A 21,577-nucleotide genomic window follows, 5' to 3' on the forward strand; every position below is an offset into this window, starting at 1 on the left:
CATAGTAACGACTCAATACGCACGAACTATTATTATTGTAATCCACAGTCAAAGATAATCCACAAAGAGCATACACGGGGATAAAAGAAAATACACTGAGTTTCTGTTTGTATTTTAAGATGTATTAATTTCCCCATTGGCGAAAAGTGACTGAAAGGGGCCACAAGACAGGCTTCTGGGGTGCAGGTCAGGTTGCTTTTTGGGTGCTGGTGACATCATGTGTGTTTGTTCACGTGTGAAAATTCATCCTGCTGTTCGCTTGCGATTTGTGCATTTAACGTGCACTATCTCCAGGGACCTTCGTGGTTCTGTGAAGCACGAAGGGCAAGCATCCTCATCCGCGGTTTCAAACAAGAAACTGAGGCTAGGACCGCTACTTTAATTTGGCCAAAGTAGTAGAGGATGGGTGTGAGAAAGTGTCTCAGTCCGATCTTTCTTTCGGGGAGCAACGGCCACTCTCAGCGCAGCGCGAACAGTACCTGGTTCCAGGTAAAGCTCAGCAAAGGGTTCTGAATCCTCCTTGCAAATGCCACCCTTCCCCCAGCGCACACAGACTCTGGGCACGGCCGGGGGTTCGCACCGCCGCGCACTCCCCAGGCTAGCCCCACGCGTGGCCACTCTCCAGGGAGACCCGCCCGCCGGCGCCCCGCGGTCACCGCGGGGGAATGGCGCCCAGCCCCGGACCAATGAGAGTAGCGGAATTTCTTTCATTCAGCGCGGGGCCAGGCTCCTGCCCGGAAAGGGGCGGGGCGCCGCGCCGGGGGTGGGGCCGCCGCGCGCGGGGGGAGAGGGCGGGGCCGGCCCCTCCGCCTGGCCAATCGGCGCCGCGCCCGGAGGGGGCGGGGGGCCCAGGCCTTTTTTTCCCCTCCGCGCGGGACCAATCCCGACTTTACAAGCTTGAACTTTTGCCACCCTCGGACGAGCGAGCGCGCCCGAGGAGGTACCCCGCCGCGCCGGCTCCAGGGGCAGGAGCGGCCTTAACCCTTCCCGCGCCGGGCGTCAGGCTGCTGCCGCCGCGCCCCCGATCCCGCCCCCAACCCACCACTATTTTCGCGTGGAAACCTCTCTAGGGAAAGCGTGATCCCTCACCTACAGCCCTCTCCGAGGTGCGGAGAGTAAACTGGAGAAGGGAGAGGAAGCACCCGGCCTGGAGGGGGCCCGGCCGGCCGGCGGCCCGCCTCGCTCCAAGGGAGGGCCGTGGCGACCGAGAGGAGCCAGCGAGTAGACACTCCCCGCCTCTACCCCACCCTCTCCATCTCCCCACTCCGGGCGAGCCTGGAGCCACCGTACGCAAAGCGTCCTGAGCTCCCTGTTTGGCCCGGCAGAGCGACCCCCGACTTTGTGCAAGGAACGTAGAGCCCCTAGTGCAGTCACGGAAGATCCGCTACCCCAACATATCCGCCGCCCCCTGCTCCTCAGAGGCTCAACCCTGGAAGGCACACATGCACACCCATTTTTATTAGCCTACCCTAGGATGGGGGTTTGGAACAACTTTAAAGTGCAAAGTGTGTTTGTAAGTTTGTGCACAAGCCAGGGAGAGGCAAAGGGCCCCGTTTGCGTCCGAGTCTCAGTGGGTCCGCCGAGCCTTGCGCGCCTGCTCGTGGCTCGTGTAACCCTGTGTGTGTGTGTGTGTGTCCGCGCGCGCGTGTGTGCTCGCTCGCATCCGTGCCCTGGGCGCAACGCGAGGCAGAAAGCGGGCCGCGGGCGCTGTCAGGCCCTGGGCGGGGGTGCCGGGGCGGTGTGGGGCGGGGGCCCGATCTCGGCCCGCCCCGGGAGCCGGCCCCTTGGAGCCTCCGGCCCTGCAATGGGACGTGTTCTCCTTTAAGAGTTAAGAAACTTGAAACCTTGTTTGCGCAACAATCAGCGCCGCGGAGCCGCCAAAGTGTCTAGACTGGCATATGATGGGAGGCAGCCAATGACTCCGCGGCGCTCCTCCGGGGGCCCTCAGTGTGCGTTTGAGGAGAACAAAAAAGAGAGAGAGAGCCGAGCGGGGGAGCGATCGAGGGAGCTGAGCCGAGAGAAAGAGCCGCCGGGCGCTGCCTCGCCAGACCTCGCTGGGACCCCGGGGCCACCGGGAGGCACTTTTGTGGAGGGGGGAGGGGGGGCGACCTCGGCAGCCTCGGCGCACGAAGCGTCCGAGGGCAGCGTGGGGCGGGCTGCGACCTCTGCCTCGGTGGACTGCATTTTTAATTAAGGATTCCCAGCAGCTCTTTGGGATTTTTACAGCTTCCACTCATGTGTTGACACCCGCGTCCAGGAGAAACTCGCTCCAAGTGCATCTAGCGCCTGGGACCTGAGACGGCGTTGGCCTTTCGTGCATGCAAATCCAGGGATTTAGGTTTTGTTTGGGATTTCCTTTTCTTTCTTTCCTTTTTTTTTTTCTTTTTGCAGGGAGTAAGAAGGGAGCTGGGGGTATCAACAAGCCTGCCTTTCGGATCCTGCAGGAAAAGCCCATGTAGTTAAGCGCTTTGGTTTAAAAAAAAGGCAGGGTAAAGGCAGGGCTTTCCAGACACATTTGGGGGTTCGCGCGAGCGCTTTGTGCTCATGGACCAGCCGCGCAACTTTTGAAGGCTCGCCGGCCCATGTGGGGTCTTTCTGGCGGCGCGCCGCCTGCAGCCCCCCTAAAGCGCGGGGGCTGGAGTTGTTGAGCAGCCCCGCCGCTGCGGTCCATGTAGCCGCTGGCCGCGCGCGGACTGCGGCTCGGCGTGCGCGTGTTCCCGGCCGTCCCGCCTCGGCGAGCTCCCTCATGTTGTCGCCCTGCGGCGCCCCTTCGACGACAGGCTGTGCGCGGTCTGCACGGCGCTCCGCGGCGGAGCTTCATGTGGGGCTGCGACCCGCGCAGCCGGCGCCTCGCTGAGGGAACGGACCCCCTGTAACCGGAGACCGCCTCCCCCCCACCCCTGGCGCCAAAGGATATCGTATGTTCAGGTCCAAACGCTCGGGGCTGGTGCGGCGACTTTGGCGAAGTCGTGTGGTCCCCGACCGGGAGGAAGGCGGCAGCGGCGGCGGCGGTGGCGGCGACGAGGATGGGAGCTTGGGCAGCCGAGCTGAGCCGGCCCCGCGGGCAAGAGAGGGCGGAGGCTGCGGCCGCTCCGAAGTCCGCCCGGTAGCCCCGCGGCGGCCCCGGGACGCAGTGGGACAGCGAGGCGCCCAGGGTGCGGGGAGGCGCCGGCGCGCAGGGGGCCCCCCGAGGCCCATGTCGGAGCCAGGGGCCGGCGCTGGGAGCTCCCTGCTGGACGTGGCGGAGCCGGGAGGCCCGGGCTGGCTGCCCGAGAGTGATTGCGAGACGGTGACCTGCTGTCTCTTTTCGGAGCGGGACGCCGCCGGCGCGCCCCGGGACGCCAGCGACCCCCTGGCCGGGGCGGCCCTGGAGCCGGCGGGCGGCGGGCGGAGTCGCGAAGCGCGCTCGCGGCTGCTGCTGCTGGAGCAGGAACTCAAAACGGTCACGTACTCGCTGCTGAAGCGGCTCAAGGAGCGCTCGCTGGACACGCTGCTGGAGGCGGTGGAGTCCCGCGGCGGCGTGCCGGGCGGCTGCGTGCTGGTGCCGCGCGCCGACCTCCGCCTGGGCGGCCAGCCCGCGCCGCCGCAGCTGCTGCTCGGCCGCCTCTTTCGCTGGCCCGACCTGCAGCACGCAGTGGAGCTGAAGCCCCTGTGCGGCTGCCACAGCTTCGCCGCCGCCGCCGACGGCCCTACCGTGTGCTGCAACCCCTACCACTTCAGCCGGCTTTGCGGGCCAGGTGAGCGCGCTGCGCCGGCCGGGGGGGCCCCGGCTCCCCGTCCCCATCCCCTTCCGTGCCCTTCTGTCTGTGACACTGCGGGTCGGCGCAGCTGCGGGTGCTCCCCCGGGTGCCCTTGGAGCGTGGGAGCCACCAGGGGAGGCGCCTCAGACCGGCCGAGGGGAGTGGGTGTCCCAGCACACACATCAAGTGGCAACTTTATCTCAAGGCTCCGGTAAACTTAAAAGGGTACATGTCGTAGTTTTCTCTGTGGAGTTTCAGGGACATGATGTAGGCTCCAACTTCATAGGCAGTGAAAGGGGAGGGCAGGCCAAGGAGAGACCAAAGAAGTAGGTGCTATTTCCTCCTACCTCAATTCCGGAACCTACCCCAGTCTGTGCCCAGGCTTCTAGCATTTGTATGCACGTGCCCTTACCCACACTGTGCTTTTCTATGTCCAAGTAGCTGTAAGTTGTGAAATTAGGTGTACCCAAATCATAGCTAGAATCAAAAGTGTTCATCACATGTCCAATTTGTGCCTTTGTATACTTTCTACAAAGCTTTGCAGGGTAACCCCTCTCTGGAGTAAAGAGCACCCTCTTTATTCCCCACATAATATCATTCCCCACATCCCTTGGGTGTCAAGTGCCAGGGTCTTCCATAGTCCTTCTCAAGTTTTGTGTTCAGCTTTTGTATAGAGTTTAGGGTCTTGGAGGCATCCGTGAGTAGGTGAAGAAGCCAGTTACTGGATTACCTCTGAGAACTGCCCCCCTTCTTTGTTCTCCTCTTGGGATTTCCTGCACACACCCCACCCTCAGCCTTGCTTACCTGGCCAGGCCCTGGTGCTCAGGTGCAGACAGGCAGAGGCCCCAGCAGGTCAGGAGGCTCCAGCAGGCCAGGAGCTTGCAGCTGCCTTGCTCTGACCTCTGTCTTGTGGGGAACACACACTTTAGCCTGTAGCTAGCCTCTGAGGGATGTATGGGAATCCATTAGCTGGCACTGGGGTTTTGCAGGGGTGGGACTGGCAGGGAGTCACAGGCTCTTGAGCCTGGGAGGGCTCTGACTCTCTCCATTCTGGCTTCCCTGGGGAGAGTCAGCACCCAGGCTGGGAGCACAGAGAGGGTCAGGTTGTAGGTCTCCTGACTCTGTGTGTGGAAGGGGAAAGTGGGTCTAGGACGGTGCATTTGTCTTAGGTGTTTTGTTTGCGTGTGGAGTAGTAGTGTCTGGAGAGGAAAGGAAGTTTCCCCTCAGTGATGATTCCTGCATAGAGGGCATTGATGGGGGTGGGTGGGGAGGGGCAGTGTTGATGAGGCACCCTACTCCCCTCATGGTCACTCCAGTCCCAATTTAGGAGCTATGAGCAGCCCCTGATCTGTGGCTCATGCCAGGCTTTCTATGTACTCTTTTGCCCTTACTGACAGCTTTCCCTGGAAGTGACTTTCTCCCCTCTGCCAACTATGACTCCTCCCTGCCTCTGGGGAAGGAGACCCGTATTTTTGGTTGTCTTGTTCCTGGTGATTTTTTTTTTTTTTAAAGTAGGACCCTTCCACTCTTGTAGAAGCCCCTGGCAGGTGTATTCTCTTTCGCCACTTCAGTGTGCAGCAAATGTTTGTTGAGCAATTACTTTGGGCCAGGCACTGTGCTGGGTGCTGTGGCTAACAGAGTGGAAATATGAGTAGGATCTGTGCCCTCAAGAAACATAATCCCACGAGGGATTTATGGGGGAGAGATGGGGGAAGAAGGGAAGTGTGCAGGGCCAGGTCACTGGGTGTGAACTACCAGAAAGCTGTGGGTGTGTATGTAATAGGATGGCATGCAGGAGCTCCGCAGCTCCAACCTGGAGCAGGACCTTGGAGGATGGGTCAGAGGAGAGGGAGCCAGCCGGGTCAGAGGAGAGGGAGCCAGCCGGGTCAGAGGAGAGGGAGCCAGCCAGCTCAGAGTCAAGGTGCCAGGCACGTTCAGGTGGTTGGGCAGGGAGGGGAGGAGTGAAAAAGTTGGAGACGATGGACAGGACCACTCCTGCTACTACTCCTGGGACTAGGAGTTGGCTTGGGTGTTGGTTTGCATTTGGTGGGTTTGGAGAGGTACAGGTCAAGAGATACCTGGCAAGCTGCAGTAGAACGGTTCTTGACCATGGACCTGGTCCTAGGCTCTGCCCAGCTAGTAACGTGCAGCTTGACTTTGGATGAGTTACCTCCCCTCTCAGCCACCGTGCTGGTCAGTGGGGGTGGCTCTAGGAATATTCTCCCCATCTAAATGTGGACTAAGCCTTGGGACTTGATTCTCCTCCTCCCAGAAGGAGGCGCTGTTGTCAGGGCTGCAGCACCCCAAGTCTCCTCCCGTTTCTTTGCTAGCTGCTAGCCTGTGGGGCCCCCATTCAGCCACCCTGGGGACAGCTGGGAGGACCGATGGTCTGGGAAGAGTTTCCAGTATGTGCCAGGCTGACCCTCTTGCCCCTGGCCTGAGAGCTGGGGGAGCCCTGGGCTGCCCACCCGCCTCCACCGCTTGGCCGTCAGCCTGGCTCCCGTAACTGGGCGGGCGCATAGCTGGGGCTCAGCGGTGCGCGTCCTGATAAGGAGACTGCGCCTTCCAGGGCTCTGGGAGGAGGGCCGGGGCACCGGGCAGACAGATGCGCGCACACACAGCGCAGGCACACCGCTAGCGAGCAAAGTACACTGGAACACCGGCACTGAGGGACTCCCACCTGGCAGCAGTCACCTCCGCACCTTCACCGACCACCGCAGGGAGCCCCGGTGACAGAAGACCCCTTCCTGGGCAGTGCGGACCCCTGCTGTTCAGAGCCCACTCTCCATCAACTTGAGTTGTGGCCTTGGGGCTAGTTTCCTCTTTGGGCTTCTTTTCCTATATCTAAAGCAAAGGGTTGGAGGGAATCTCTGAGGGCTGATGTGCAGATTCCAGGCCACACAGGCCTCCGTCCCCTCCCCCACTCTGCCCCAGGCTTGTCTCGGAAACTGGGGTCCTCAGGAGGGGACCCACCTCTGCTGGGCATGGGCTAGGGGCCTCCTGGCCTCCCAGCCCGTGGGAGTCAGGCCCAACTCTGCCTCCCCCTTGGGTGTCTTTCTGTCCCAGGAAAAGCCAGTTCGCTGAGCTCGGTGGGTGCCTATGTGGACGGAAATGTGGAGAAATACTTTAATCACAGCTCTAACCTGTGTTTATAGAGCTCCTTTCTCCTGAAAGTATCCATTAACTTCGGAATAAATCTCCTGCTCTTTGCTTCCCCACTTTTTTTTTCTGTAATTATATTCAGTAAATTACTATTATCCAAATTGCGCCCGGGGAAGAGAGACGGAGCGAGAGAGAGAACTTCTAAACGACTGGAGGAGGCCGCCTAGGAAAACACAGGGTTCCCAGGCCAGGACTATAGGAATTAGAATGGGCTAGAAAGTTTTCCTTTTATTTGGCCTGGCATTATCCCTTTGAAATGAGATCAATTTCAAGTTGGGCTTCCAAGCCCCCGCCCTGCCCGGCTCAGCGGCCCTTAGCCCTGCTTGTCTGCTCCTCCTAGCTCCTCCTGGAGGTGAGGAAGGGGTGATAATGTGCAGTTTGCCTCTTGCTGGCGCCAGCCGGCCGCGCTGTTTATCTGGCTGCCAGGGGAATCTGGGCAATTAGGCTCAGCCGGCCTTAAAGTGCCAGGAGCTCCTTTTCTGCGTCTCCCATCATGGGGCTTAGGGTTGAGTCTTCAGGTTCTGGGGGCAGGAAGGACGGGCACTCAGGAGGCCCCCTCCCCATCCACAGCCCCTCTTTGGGAGGGGGGAAACTTGGCAACCCGGGAGGCATGTGGATCTTTTCCTAAGCAAGATGCTGAGCTGGAAAGATGGGGTTGTAAGGTAATGTCCCAAACTGAAACTTTGCCAGGCACTGGGAGAGGCTGTGAACTCTTTCCTGGCTTTAGAATTTAGGTCTAGATCCCAAAAGGCTAAGTACCCCCTGGGGGCTAACCAGAGGCATGCCTGGGCTGAGCTGAACCTTCTGGTGCACTGGCCCCTGGCTGACTGCTCTTGCTTCTGCAGGAAGTTGGAGGAGATTCCTGAAGTTGATGCCTCAGGCTGGATGTCCAAGGGGGTTGGAGTTTCTGATGTCTTTCTGTCTCCCTCTCTTTTCTTTCTCTCCCTACCAGGTCCACTTCTTTCAGAGGGGCCTGCAGTGCTCTAAAAGTTTTCCTGTTAAAGTTTAGAGCATATTGGTTATTATTTTAAAATCAATAAAACTTTTAAAAGTACTAAGACAACTTCTAAGAGGGGAGTGGACAGAGGGCCTGGTGGCAGCTCACAGTTTCTTTTCTGACCTTTGGTCTCACCCACCAAGTGTCCCACCTGAGTGCCCACGTTGCCCACCTGAGGTAATGCCCTGGGGCTCCACCAGTCCAGATCCACAGGGCGCAGCCATGTGGGAGTGGCGGCTGATTGTTACCCAGTAGTGTTGATAGCACATTATTCATAACAGCCAAAGAGAGGAAGCAACCCAAATGTCCATTAGCTGATAAATGGATAAATGAAATATGGTACGTCCGAAGAATGGAATATCATTCACCCATGAAAAAGAACGAAGTCCAGCACCGAAACGTGCTACAACATGGATGAACTTCGATGACTTTGTGCCACATGAAAGAAGAAGCCAGCCACAAAAGGCCATATATTGTATGAAATGAAATGTCCAGAATGGGCAAACCCATAGAGACACAAAGTAAGTTAGTGGTTGCCCAGGGTTTTGGGGTTGGGGTCTAGGAAGTGACTGCCAATGGGGATGGTGTTTCTTTTTGTGATGAAAAAAATGTCCTGTGTTTAGATGGTGGTTGATGGTTGCACAACGCTGTGAATATACTAAAAAACCACTGAATGGTATATTTTTAAAAAGGGTGAATCTTAGGGTATGTGAATTATATCTCAATTTTTGGAAAGGGTTACCTGATATTGGTCCGTAACTGGCCTCCCCTATAACACCTGCAGCTACCTTCATGTGTGGCCTTGGACAGGTCCTTCAGCAAGTGGGACCTTAGTTTCATATCAGTGAAAAGAAGGAATTGAGTTGGGTGAACCCCAAGGCCTCTTCTGTCTTTGACACTCTAAATCCTTGTGTTGTGGGGTGGAGTCTAAAGCCTTCATACTTTTTTAGTTGCCTACAATGGAATCTAGTGATTAGCTTTCAGTCCCTGCAGTTGTTAAACAGTTGTGTGCATACTATTTTGCCAGAGCTAATGGGAGCCTGGTGAGGTCCCTCCTGAACAGTTTGTAGTGCTCCACCAGCTGGCATGTCTCATGGTTCAGGTTCATAGATTTTCTTTCTATCTCACAACATTGGAACTCCCAACTCAGCTATGGCCATGGGTAGCAGGTGTCACAACTCAAGGCCCAGATAGCTCTTCCAGGTGGGACTTCATGAGCCTTTCCTGCCTTCCACCTTTTGAGTCCCAGGTAAGCAGCCCCTGGAAGAGATGCTGGCATTGGTTACAGAGGCTTGACGCCAGCCACTACTGCCCATAGTTGTCAAGATTCACCTTTGGGGACAAATCTTGGGGGCAGATGTTCAGAGCTCCATGCCATGTGTGGCCTAGACCTCAGCCAGTCAGATTTTTGCAAAAGTAACCCTAAGGAATTGCAGGCTTTCTGATAAGTTCATGAGGGTAGTGGAAAGGGCATGGAGGTCAGAGACCTGGCTTTGGTTCTGGCTCCATACCTAGCTCCTGAGGGAGTCACTTCCACTCACCAGGCCACAGTCTCCTTCTCTGTACAGTGGAAACACTGGCCTCAATTCTCTTTTCCTGTGGAACTCCAGCCCTTCCTATGCCCTGCCTCTTATCCTGAGAGGCTGGTCCTCACTCAAGGCTGGCCTCTAGGCCTGAGAGCCCCCTAGATCCTCTTTCTGCACATCTTTGGCCACAGATGCATTCAACTTTACCTTTATCCTCATCCCAGTTGTCTGTGTCCACATTTAGTGAGCGCGTTCTGTGCAGGTGGTGTCCCAGACCCAGCGGGGATGAAGGGGTGTAAGACAGGGCATCTCTTGATTCCACCTCATTGGGTGGCAGAGCAGAGTCAGGCCTGGACTGGAATCCCAGCTCCACCATGACTGGCTCAGGGAACATGCGCAAGTCAGTTTTCTCATCTGTGAGATGGGGATAATAATGTCATCTCATTTATTTTTTGTATTTTGAGAAAGGATTAAATAAAAATAGGTGCCTGATGAGCATAATTAACTACTCTGTACCTGAGGTCTAAAATAGTAAAATTGAAAGTGATTGGCATGGAGTGAGACACAAGGTAGACACCGAGCAAATGTTCACGTCTCTCAGTGGCTACTCTGTGATTCACTTTTCCTTGTCCCTAATTTCTGTCCACAGAAAGTCTCTGTTTCTAAACCTCAGAGCTTTGACTTTGTTGGAAGTAACTTTGAGCTGGAAAAGCCGGGGTGGGGAAGAGGTGAGGCCTCATTGGGTGTATGGAGCAAAACAAATGCTCCTGTAACTAATTGTGGCTTATTACAATTGTGAAAAACACTTATTACCCCTTGTGTCATTACTGATACCCGCCTAATAATAGTTATTACCACTTTATTACCACTGAGAGTTTGTTTTAGTTTGCGATTTGATTGTGTTTAGTTTCATTTACTGAAAATGAAGGGTCATTTCATTCATGCAAATTGTTACTTAGTTTAGCAAATTGTTACTTCCCATAAAGCAAGAAGCTAAGGAATTCTTCTGAAGGCAAAGTATATGTTTTTAAGGAGAAGTATTTTAGGCAAATGAAAGGAAACCCAAAGAAAAATATCATAGACAATAAGGAATCATAGCATCTGAGCTGTAGAGAGCTTGTGTTCCACCCCTGTCCTTTACAAAAGGGGAGACTGAGGCCAACAGCTGGAAGTGACTGGCTTAAGGCCTCCTATTGAGATAGCTGGGTTTGGCCTTTTGGGTCCTAACCCTTTCTACTGTCCTCCCCTGCACCTAGGAATGCTAGCTCTAATGCAGCTTGTTTGGACACGAGTTTCTGTGTCTGGGCCTTTGCACTCACACTAGGCTTGCCAAATTTAGCAAATAAAATGCAGGATGCCCAGTTAAATTCGAGTATCAGATAAACAACACACCATATTTTAGTATAAGTACACCCCCAATATTGAAAGGGACACACTTACACTACAAAATGATGCCATCTTTATCCAAAACTCAAATGTAACTGAGCATCCGGTATTTTATCCAGCAACCCTGGCTCTGACTTTCCCTGCACTCACGTTTCTCTTGTTAAAGTAGTAACAGTTACTGTTTATGGAGGTGTTTTTGGACAGTGCCAAGAGCTGCACTAAGCATTTTACATACATTATCCCAGCAAACCTGGGAGGTCTAGATGATTATTATCCTCATTTTAGAGCTGAGGAAACAGGCTCAGAGAGGTGAAGTAAGTTGCTTGAGGTCACACAGCCAAAGGTGGCAGAGCTGGGATTGAGCCCATATCTGTCTGTGCCCCAAGCCTGTGGCTTTAACTGTTGAGGGGATTTGGGCAGCAGAGGAGGTGGGACAAAGGGAGGGCTTCCTGGAGGCTCAGTTTATTATTTGGGAAACCAGTAATTAAAAGCATGTAGAACCTGAGGTGTGAGCTCCCCCACCCTGGCAGTGACATGCTGTCTCCTGTCTTCCAGAATCTCCGCCACCTCCCTACTCTCGGCTGTCTCCTCGTGACGAGTACAAGCCACTGGGTAAGTGTGCCCTCCTTCCTACCCTTGCAGAGGTGTGTCCCGAACTGGGTCCTCTTCAGCCCAGTGTCTGTCCAGCCTCAGGGCTGGAGGGCTGGAGGGCTGGAGGGGAGGGGTGAAAGCCGGACTGGTTGCTGTGAAATGGGGTGAAATTGTACAAACACTCCCACAGTTGGGCCAAAGCAGACCCAGCTTCTGCAGCAGGCTATTTACATCTTGAAATTCCATGGCTCATCATTAACCTCTCTGTGACCTTTTTAAACATGGGCCTGTCGAAGATGAATGGGTTTTGACTTACGCATCTCACCGGAGGTGGGTTGGCATTTCTGTGTCTCTTTCCTCTCTCTTGGGCCCCCCAGCCTTGGGTTATTCTCCTTTAGATTGTATTAATTAGTAGTATGACAAATAGGTTGGGCATGAAGTCTTTGTTGAGAGGAGCTGTACATTTTCCCCCTTTTTAAGCCAAGATGTTCACTTGAGCAGAAACAACAATTGGAGTGTTAAAAAGGAATGTATATCGGTACACAAAGCCCCTGGCATGGACTGTCCCCTAGGTGAGCTTAGTGGAGTTGGTAATTTTAGACAACTCCCATTCAGAGGCAGAACATGTTTTCTGTAAAACCTTGAGCCTAGATGATGAGCCCATATTCTGGGGTAGATATAAGTGGTTTCAAAAGTAGAGATTGTTGGCTCACGCCTGTAATCCCAGCACTTTGGGAGGCCAAGAAGGGCAGATCACTTGAGGTTAGGAGGTTGAGATCAGCCTAGCCAACATGGTGAAACCCTGTCTCTACTAAAAATACAAAAATTAGCCGGGTGTTGTGGTGCACATGCTCCCGAGTAGCTATAATTCCAGCTACTCAGGAGGCTGAGGCAGGAGAATTGCTTGAACCTGGGAGGTTGCAGTGAGCTGAGGTCACGCCACTGCACTCCAGCCTGGGCGACAGAGTGAGTGAAATTCTGTCTCAAAAAAAAAAAAAAAAAAAAGGAGTAGAGGTTGTGGTTGGGAACGATGGCTCATGCCTATAATCCCAGCATTTTAGGAGGCTAAGGTGGGAGGATTGCTTGAAGCCAGAAGTTCCAGACCAGCCTGGGCAACATAGCAAGACCCCATCTCTATAAAAAATATGAAAATTAGCTGGGTGTGGTGGCTCAGGCCTGTAATCCTAGCTACTTAGGAGGCTGAGGTGGGAGGATCCCTTAAGCCCAGGAGTTAGAGGCTGCAGTGAGGTATGATTGTGCCACTACACTCCAGTCTGGGGGACAGAACAAGACCCCATCTCTAAAACAAAATAAAAGTGGAGATTGCTTGGATCTCTGTTTCCTCTAGTGGGGTTTCAGAGCATGGGTTCTAAGGCAGAGAAGTGATGGAATCTGTGGGATCCTGATTGTGGCACAAGTTAGTTTGGCCCTGACAGTACCAGGAGAGCAACTTTGTGACCCAAGCAGTTCCCGTGGGACTCAAGCTTTAAAAGTCAGATGGCGTGGCAACGATGCTGCAACATTCCACCAAGTGACCACAAAAAGTGGGTTTTGTTTGGTTTTTGGTAAAGGCCTCCTCCCAGTAGTGTGTGTCAGCATCATCTGGGAGGTCACTTCTTTTTTTCTTTGTTTGAGATGGAGTCTCGCTCTGTCACCCAGGCTGGAGTGCAATGGCGTGAATTCGGCCCACTGCAACCTCCGCATCCCGGGTTCAAGCGATTCTTCTGCCTCAGCCTCCCAAGTAGCTGGGACTGCAGGCACGCGCCACCACGCCTGGCTAATTTTTGTATTTTTAGTAGAGATGGAGTTTTACCATATTGGCCAGGCTGGTCTCGATCTCCTGACCTTGTGATCTGCCCGCCTTGGCCTCCCAAAGTGCTGGGATTACAGGCGTGAGCCACTGCGCCTGGCTGGAGAAGTCACTTCTTAGTGTCGTAGACACTCAGGCATATCCACCCCAGTTTTCATTCCTGACCCCTCACCTGCTGTGAAGTCAGAAGTGCCCACCAGGTCCCTTCAGGAGTGTGACCTTCTCAGGCTGGGTGGGCAGAGGCTGTTCCACGAGGGTGTGGGAGTCAGCCACCAAACCATGGTGGCCACCCTATTGTTGTTCCAGAAGTAGGATTGTCCCATGAATGGGGGAGCCTTAGTTCTCTCGGAAACTGGAGAGATCATGTGGTGGAAGCTTGTCACTTAAGAGATGAAGAATCAAACTGAGTGAGGGCGAGGAGCTTCCCAGCTAATGAGCTGCAGGGTTGAGGTACAAACTCAGAGCAGCCCCCACTCAGGTGGGTGGCTCACTGTCCTTCCCTCGGAGGCCTGTCTCAGCATTTCCTAAGTCAGCATAATTGCACTAGTTGCTTGTAGGACCCCTAGTTCCATTAGAGAAAAAAACCCTCAAAAGTTCGTAGTGAAAGTTCTTAGCACCTCAGTTTGAATGTCAAGGATCATTGCCCTGAGGTTTTGTCAGTTAGCCTGTGATAAAGCAGCAAAAATCAGGACACTGCCCAGCCCTGCAGAGTGCCCATGTGGAAACCAACAGTTGTCCCCATGGTTTTACAAATGAGATGACTGAGGCCCAGAAAGAGGAAGTGACACTTGCCGGTGGTCAAATAGCTCAGCCCACCACCTGTTTTTATATGGTTTGCAAGCTACGAATGGCCTTTATTTTTGAAGTGGTTAAAAAAAAATCCAAAGAAGCATAATATTGTGTGACACCTGAAAATTACGTGAAATTCAGATTTTGGTGTCCGGAAGTGGAGTTTTACTGGAACACAGCCAGGCTTGTCCATTTCCATTTTGTCCATGGCTGAGGCAGAGTTGAGTAGTTGCAGCAGAGGCCGTATAGTTCACAAAGCTGAAAATATTAACCTCTGGCCCTTTATAGAAAAAGCTGGTGAGCCCTGATGTTGCTTGACTCATAGTGGAGGCGGGACCTGAACCTGGAGCTCCAACGTGCAGATGGAGTTCTTCCTCCTTGAGGCTTGAGCAGTGATGGAGGCTGGGAACATTCTTTTGCACAGCAGCCATTGAGACACTGTCCAGGGCCTCACTAGAAACACTAGATGTGAGGGTTTGGCAAGGGCGTGATAGGGACTTACTAGCTGTGAAAGGTGGAAACCGCTTGTCGTTTCCACTCTTCTGGAAACCTCACAATGCTGTCTGTGTTGGCTGTAAGGCAGTTCACTAAGAAATAGGACTCGGTTTGTGATGTTGCTACTTCAGATGAGAAGTGGCAGCAGGGCTCTGGGCACTGAGCACTTTGGGAACATTAGGTATTAAAAGCAAAACCCTTTTAAGAACTTCCCACTTGAGCACTGAGCTTTTTTTTTTTTTTTTTAAAGATTTTTCTGTGTGTACTTATTTTTCTCCTAACATATTTTTCCAGCAGATAACTTTTTCATTCCCTGATAAATAGTCCCGCGTTATTTTTTGGTATTATTTTCTCTTCCTTGTATTGTTGCTTTTTCATAAACAAAAAGCCAGTTCACTTCTAAGCCTCTGTGATCACATGAGACCAAAAAACAAAATAAAACCTAGAACACCCAGTCAGCATCTGGCAAGTGGAAAACGAGAGAGGAAAAAAAAAAAAAAGGCCAAATTGGTTAATGTTTTATCTTCCTGCTCCCCAAGCCATGTGGTAAAAGGAAAAAAAGTTCCTGCAGGATCAAATGGAATTCTGGCTAGTGAGGGCCTGGGCAAACGGTTTTATCCCAGGAATCCTTTGCCTGGAGTAGCTGTGCTGGGCCGGCTGGGGCCAGGTGGGGCCACCCGAGCCAGTCCTGGATTGTGCCAGGTGAGAAGATGTGTGTGCTGCAGGCCTTCCAACTCCTGGACAGGCCTGTCCCTTAACGGGGACAACACCCATTGCTGGTAGCAGAGGCACAGGCCCAGGAAAAATTTTCCAAGTCGGCCTGTCCCAAAAGGCATCGGCTTGTCAAACTAGCAGCTCAGTGTTCTATAGAAAATGTGCAAAAGAATTTCTCTTTCTCATCTAACTGCTTGGCAGACAGAAGAAAACCAGTAATGTACATATGAAGTACTTAAAACTACTTAAAAAAAAAAAAAAAAGAACGCCTTAAAAAAAAAAGTCCAGGCATTAAAAGTTGCTCTTGTGAGCAGGTTTGGATGTTAGGGAGTGGGGGAGGGGAGAGAAAAAACAAAGTTAATCTGGGAGCAAATGCTTGAGCCCTTAATTAGAGGGGTGTAAGCGGGACAGAGTGAGGACGGCTGGTGACTTGTTAAAACAGTTTCCCCAGCTCTAGCGGGAGGGAGGAAGGAAGGAAGGAAGAAAGGAAGGAAGGAAGCAAGAAGGAACAACTTCAAGAATTTTAATGGTTGTAATTAAGTACAGCAACTATGAATTGTTTAGGGGCTTAATTTAACCTTACCCACGGAGGCTCCAAGTTGCTACTTGCTCGGTCCCCTGAACTTGGGTTATTTCTGTGGTCAGGGCAATTGCAGCGTTTTCAGGTACCAGCTTCACCACAGTCAGCACTTTCCAGAAGAGTTCCTGGGCTGGCTGGTCTGGTCTGGGGTGATCCTGAGATGGGGTTACAGGGTGACATCAGAAAGTTGGGAGGGACATGCTGCCCTTTGCAAGCACACACATCCACACACATGCACATGTACACAGATGCATGAGAAAGAAGAAAAAAGTGAGCGCTGCCCCACGGCCAACTAAGTTCTCTTTTTCTTTCCTCCCACAGATCTGTCCGATTCCACATTGTCTTACACTGAAACGGAGGCTACCAACTCCCTCATCACTGCTCCGGGTGAATTCTCAGGTCAGCATTTTTTCTTGTGCATTGCTGTTGTGTTGAAATTTATCGAAGGGGACAGCTGCGGAGGGGGCTTGGTGGAAGACTTTTTGACTTCCCCTCTTCTTTTGTTTCCCTTTTCCTCCAATCCTTGGATGGGAAGGTTGCCAGTGTTTCAGTCGCTGGTGTTTTTGGGGTTAAGAACAGTCTGTATGAGTGAAACCTGAAGATAACTTTTAAAGCACCTGTCTACCACGTTTTAACCAGTTGTCTCTCTCTTGTCTCGCTTGGAAATGATAAAAGCTCAGCACAGCTCTCCCTCTCATGTTTAGAAAGAGATCCTCTTCCCCCAGCTGCGAGAGGCAGCAAAGTGGATGTGGTATACATTTGTCTTCCTCCTGTCCTCACTCCAGGGGAGGGACCAATGTGAAGGGTCAGAAGATTGGGGGAATTGGAGCCGGTTGAATGCTTGCAGGGAGGATCTGGCAAGTGAGGAGTTTGGCAAAGCCAGTGGTTTCTGTGTCTCTCCCTGAGCAGCAGATGCTGGGATAGGAAGCCGAGGGAACCGTGGTTTGGAGTCCTCTGTCCCCTGCAGTTAGAAGCTGGTCATAGGGACCCCTACATCTGGAGGAATACCTGAATCAAACTTTCCTTGAGAAATGAGAGGTTGGTGTTGGACTGGGGACATCAAGGGCCAGGACCAAGGTCTGTGGGGCCCTTTGGGAGCATGGCTGGTGGCATGGTGGCCTGGTGGCATGCTGGCTGGGACTGACAGCCCCTCAGGCTGGGGCTGCATACCTAGTGGGCATGTCTGAATGGCTGTGTGTCTCCATCTGAGACATTCTTCCCTCACCCCACATCCATGCCATGGTAGCAGTCGCCAAAATCATAGCCATTTATTGAGTGTATGCTATGGCCGGCACTCCACTTGGCCGCTTTATGTGCATTGTCTTGGAACAGCCATGGGCTGTTTGTCTCCAGGGTTTGTGCTCTTCATCACTGTTTTGTCCCCCACTTTTCTGCAAGGGCCAAATGTACCTTCAATAAATGTATTTCCCCTAAAGTCCTGTCATTCTTGATGTAGTCTCTCTGCAACTCTAAGGATAATGCAGCACTGGCTGCTCACGGCTGCCTGGCCATTTCCCCAGCCCAGAGCCTTCGCCCATCCATTCCCTTCTCACCAAGGCATGGGAGCTTACAAGAGTATGGCTGTTGCAGAGATGGGGAGGCTAGAAGTGGAAGCAGGAATGTGACTTGCCATACAGGGTCCCACAATGGGCAACCTGGTCCTGGGCTGCGGTGGTCCTGGGGTCCAGGTCTTCTGGGTCCTATTCCTGAGTGCCTTCTGGTCTTTGGTGGCTCCCTTCATTAGGGTACTTCCTTCTCTAATAATTTCTTTCCCTCAAAGGCCCAACCAGATGAACACAAGTTAAAATTTCAATCCTTTCTTTTTTCCTCTGCACCTACACGAGTGAAAGCCACATATAATTTTGAAGCAAGGGGCTTAAAAGTATTTCTGAATTTACGATTTTGTGTCACTGCCAGCCCTCAGATGGATTCCATTGGCGTTGGTTGTCTGGACAGATGGGTAATTTTTTGGCATCCTCTTTCTCCCTATTGTTAATGATGGAAAGTCCGTGTGTGTGTGTGTGTGTGTGTGTGTGTCTGTGCATGTGCATACCTTACAGTTTTAAGGTGTTTGCAGATGTAATCTCATTTGATCCCAGCCATTCCAGAGGGGGCCTGGTGTGGCTCAGGCTGAAAGGACCAGACCCCCAAGCACTGTCAGGAGGCCTCTCCCTCAATCCAGAGGCTGGGAAGTCTCAGGAGACCCCAAGGCCATTAGTTTTGTTGCCTTTGGGCCTCACTGGGCCTGTGTCTGAGATTTCCACCCGGATATCCCAGAGCAGTCTTTGGTACTGGGTGGTGAGAAGGTCCCTGCTACTCATGACTGTGCAAAAGGACTGCGTTGGAAAATGTGTCCAATGCTTTAGAATTCTAAGGAGCGGAAGGATCTGGGGAGGAAATTGGGGATTTCCTATGCCAAGGACATTGAGTGAGGTCTTGAAGGACTTTGGTGTGAGTTCTGGGTGGCCTCAGTAGGTGAATGGAATGTTTCCCTTTGTGTCATCCTGGTCCCTTCCAGGGATGCCATGCGTGGAATGTTCCCCCCTGAGGGCCCACTGTTAGCTTTTCCAGCTTGCTCTGTGCTGTAGGGATCTGAGGTCCTGTGGGTTAAGCTGCCCGCCTGCCTACTGGGAGCCCAAAGACATGGGGCTGTGCTGGCTGTCACACTGAAGGACATATTCAGGGAGGGAAATGGCCTAGGGGGTGACAGGTCTTGGTGGATGGTGAAGGCACGAGTCATTCTGCAAGATGGAATGCAAGGTTGTGTGGGAGGGCAGGACCGGAGGTGAAGTCAGAAAGGTGAGGGGCAGAGGTGGGCACAATGTGTTGGGCCAGGCCGGGGCATTTGATGTCTAAGGACAAATAATGATGATGGTGCTGATGATGACAGCAGTTGACATTTATCGACACTCACTACATGTCAGGCACTTTGCTAAGCGCCAGCATTCTCCATTTCATTGACTCCTTACTACAACCCTGTGAGACAGGTGTGATTCTTCCCATTTCATAGAGGAGGAAACTGAGGCTCATTGCTGGGCCAACTGCCCATAATGTAAGTGGAAGGCTTGGAACATGAGCCTGGACAGTGTGACTGCCTAGCTCACACCCTGAGGGCCCTGCCCAGTGTTCTACAACAAGCATCCCTGTTCCCTTCCCCAAGCCAGACCCTGGCAGGAGCAAAGTAAAATGATCAAAAGGAGCCTGGTGGGCACCTGTCCTGATTTAAGTACCGGGGAAGGGAATGAGGGGCTAGCAAGGGTGCAGGGCGGCTCCATGCCCTTCCAGGCCACTACTGGACAAACCTTGGGGACCACCCAGAGATCACACCACTTGCTGGCCTGGCCTTCCATCTCCCGGAGTTCTGGGGGTCTGCCGATCCCGAGAGCCTTGTTACCCTCAGTGTCCTGGGATGTACGTCATCCCCAAACAGGGTGTCTGCAGCCCCAGGATGGAGACTGCCCTAGTTTGTCTCGCACAATGACAATCCCAGCACCTGTTGTTGAGGCCACTTGGGGGAAGGATGGGCCTCTTGAGGCATAGTCCCAGGCCCAGGCAGGCAAGGAGGCATGACAGGGCGAGGGGCCGCAGGAAAGGAGACGCACTTGCTTCAGCTCTCTGCTGAGTAGTTGATGGAAAACCTTCATTTGATCTCTACATTAGCTCCCAATTTGGATACGTGATTCCCACTAAACAGTGTAGAGGGGGCAAGTGGCTTCACCAAGGTCACTGGGGAGGGGGGTGGTGGAGGCAGGCTAGAATGCAGAGCTTTAACCAAATCTGGAGACCTTACACCTGGAGTCTTTGATGGGATTTGGGAAGAATGGAAAGCCTAGAACTTTCGGGGTACCTTCAGAACTTCAGCACTCCGGTTTCCTTGCCTAATTCAGGGCCTGGGGTGCTGTCACCTGACTGTCCAAGGCCCCTGTCAGGCTGTCCTCTTCTCTGCTGTATTTCCTTTCCTCTTCCATTTGCTTGATTTCAGTTTAGTTTGGGGAGGAAAGGAAGAGAAGCTAGTTAAATAAATTCATACTAAGGTGTGAGTGGCTGGTAGGCAAACTTTTTTTTTTTTTCAACTTTAAAGTAGAACATGCCATAATTCTCAGAATTGCAGGATGAAGAAATGGCAGTTCCGAGAAAGGCTGGTGGCAGAGGGCAGGGTTCTCTCAGCATCTCTGACTCCAGCCTAGAAAAACAATGAACATGTCATAAGGAGCTTTAAGCCCTGGGTGAGGGAAGGAGCCCTGGCCAGGCCGGGCTGGGTGAGCTCTGAGTCACTTAGCGGGAGCCTGAAGTGGCAGGGCTGCTTAAGCACCCGGGCCTGCCTGACTCCATGCTGTGGGGCTGGAGGCGGCACACTGGGCAAGCTTCTTTAGGACCAGTGGCTCCCCTCTGCTGTCTTATTCTAGTGCCTGTAAGATAACCATTCAAGTGCTTTATTAAGCACCCTGTCCCTCCGTTTTCTCACTTGTAAAATGAGGATGATAATAACAACATATCCTTAATGGTGAGGGTTAAATGAGATACTTTACCCCTGCCAGGGTCTAGCGCGGGGAAGGGGATGGGGACGGGGACGCTTGTTATGGAACACTGGGCAGGGCCCTCAGGGTGGGAGCTGGGCAGTCACTGTCCAGCTATATGTAAGGCATGGTCTAAGCTGCCCATCACTGGGATCGTGCAGTCCTTGCTGGAACCTTGGCCCTCTGTGCCTGGTATCTCAGTCCTCACAGCATGTGGGTTTCTTTAGAGCTGTGTTAGTGAGAGCAGGCCCTTCAGTTTAGAAAGGAGGATGCCAGGGGGAGGAAGGGAGCAACAGTAGGCTACATGGAGAGTTGGGGGCTGAGCTGGATGTGGGTATCTTTCCTCCACCAACCAGACTGTAAGCTCCTTGAGGGCGCAGATCATTTTGTAGATTGTTGCGTTGTGTAAGTTGGCAGAGTTTGGGAACAGAGGCTCAGGGAGGTTGGGAGACTGACTCAGAGCCATACAGCAAGCAGAGCAGCGTGGACCCACCTAGGGTTGCAACCCAAGGTGGGTCCACACTGCTTACCTACCTGCCACTCGGTAGCAACTGTGCCTGCCGTTTGCCCATTTCCGGGGTCCGTTGGGGTTGGTGCTGTCTGGTGTTATCGTCAGTGCCTACTGAAGCTGGGAGAGGAGTGTGTGTGTGTGGTGTCATTTCCTGCTGTTTTCTTGATTACAGGGACCAAGTGTGTTCTCGTCCAACACCCTCATCTAACAGACTCTAAGAGTTCCGTGTTCCAGGGTGTGTGGTTCAGTCCATTCAGTGTGTTCTGAGTCCCTATAGCTGTGGTGGGCTGAAGAGCATGGGCTCTGCACCAGTGGGCCCTGCGATCAAGCCCTGAGTCGGCCATCCATTAGTTGTGTGACCTTGGGAGAGCCACTCAGCTGCTTTGTCCCTCAGTTTTCTCACTTGTAAAATGGGGATGATAATAACAACATATCCCTAGTGGTGAGGGTTAAATGAGATGATGCCTGTGAGTCAGCCAAGGCCTGTCACACTGCATGTGGTGGGTGTGGCCATCACGTGTTCCAGGCACTGTGCATAGGGCTAGGGGCACAGAGATAAAAGTTACATTATTTCTGCCCTTAAGGTATTCACAGATAGGTAAAGACACAAACAATAACAGGCGGTCCAGAGGAAGAAGGGATTAGTGATCAACTCTCAACTCTTGGCGTGGTAGGGAGGTAGCTGGGGAAGGCTTCCTGGAAGAGGCGATGTCTTTTAAAAAATGAATGGAAGTCAGAAAGACAGGATTTGGAGCATTC

The 21,577-nt window shown here is 52.9% G+C and overlaps 1 protein-coding gene across 1 annotated transcript in view; it reads left to right on the forward strand.

Moving 5' to 3' along the window:
- Positions 1–1,729: 1,729 nt before the first annotated feature.
- Positions 1,730–21,577, forward strand: part of SMAD6 (SMAD family member 6) — a 79,502-nt gene continuing 59,654 nt past the window's right edge. Inside the window, exons 1-3 of the mRNA XM_003828002.6 lie at positions 1,730–3,737; positions 11,367–11,423; positions 16,112–16,189. Coding sequence (XP_003828050.2) covers positions 2,921–3,737; positions 11,367–11,423; positions 16,112–16,189 — 952 coding nt within the window. The 5' untranslated portion in view covers positions 1,730–2,920. The remainder of the gene's footprint in view (positions 3,738–11,366; positions 11,424–16,111; positions 16,190–21,577) is intronic.

Source organism: Pan paniscus, chromosome 16, assembly GCF_029289425.2.
Source record: "Pan paniscus chromosome 16, NHGRI_mPanPan1-v2.0_pri, whole genome shotgun sequence".
Taxonomy (NCBI): Eukaryota; Metazoa; Chordata; class Mammalia; order Primates; family Hominidae; genus Pan; species Pan paniscus.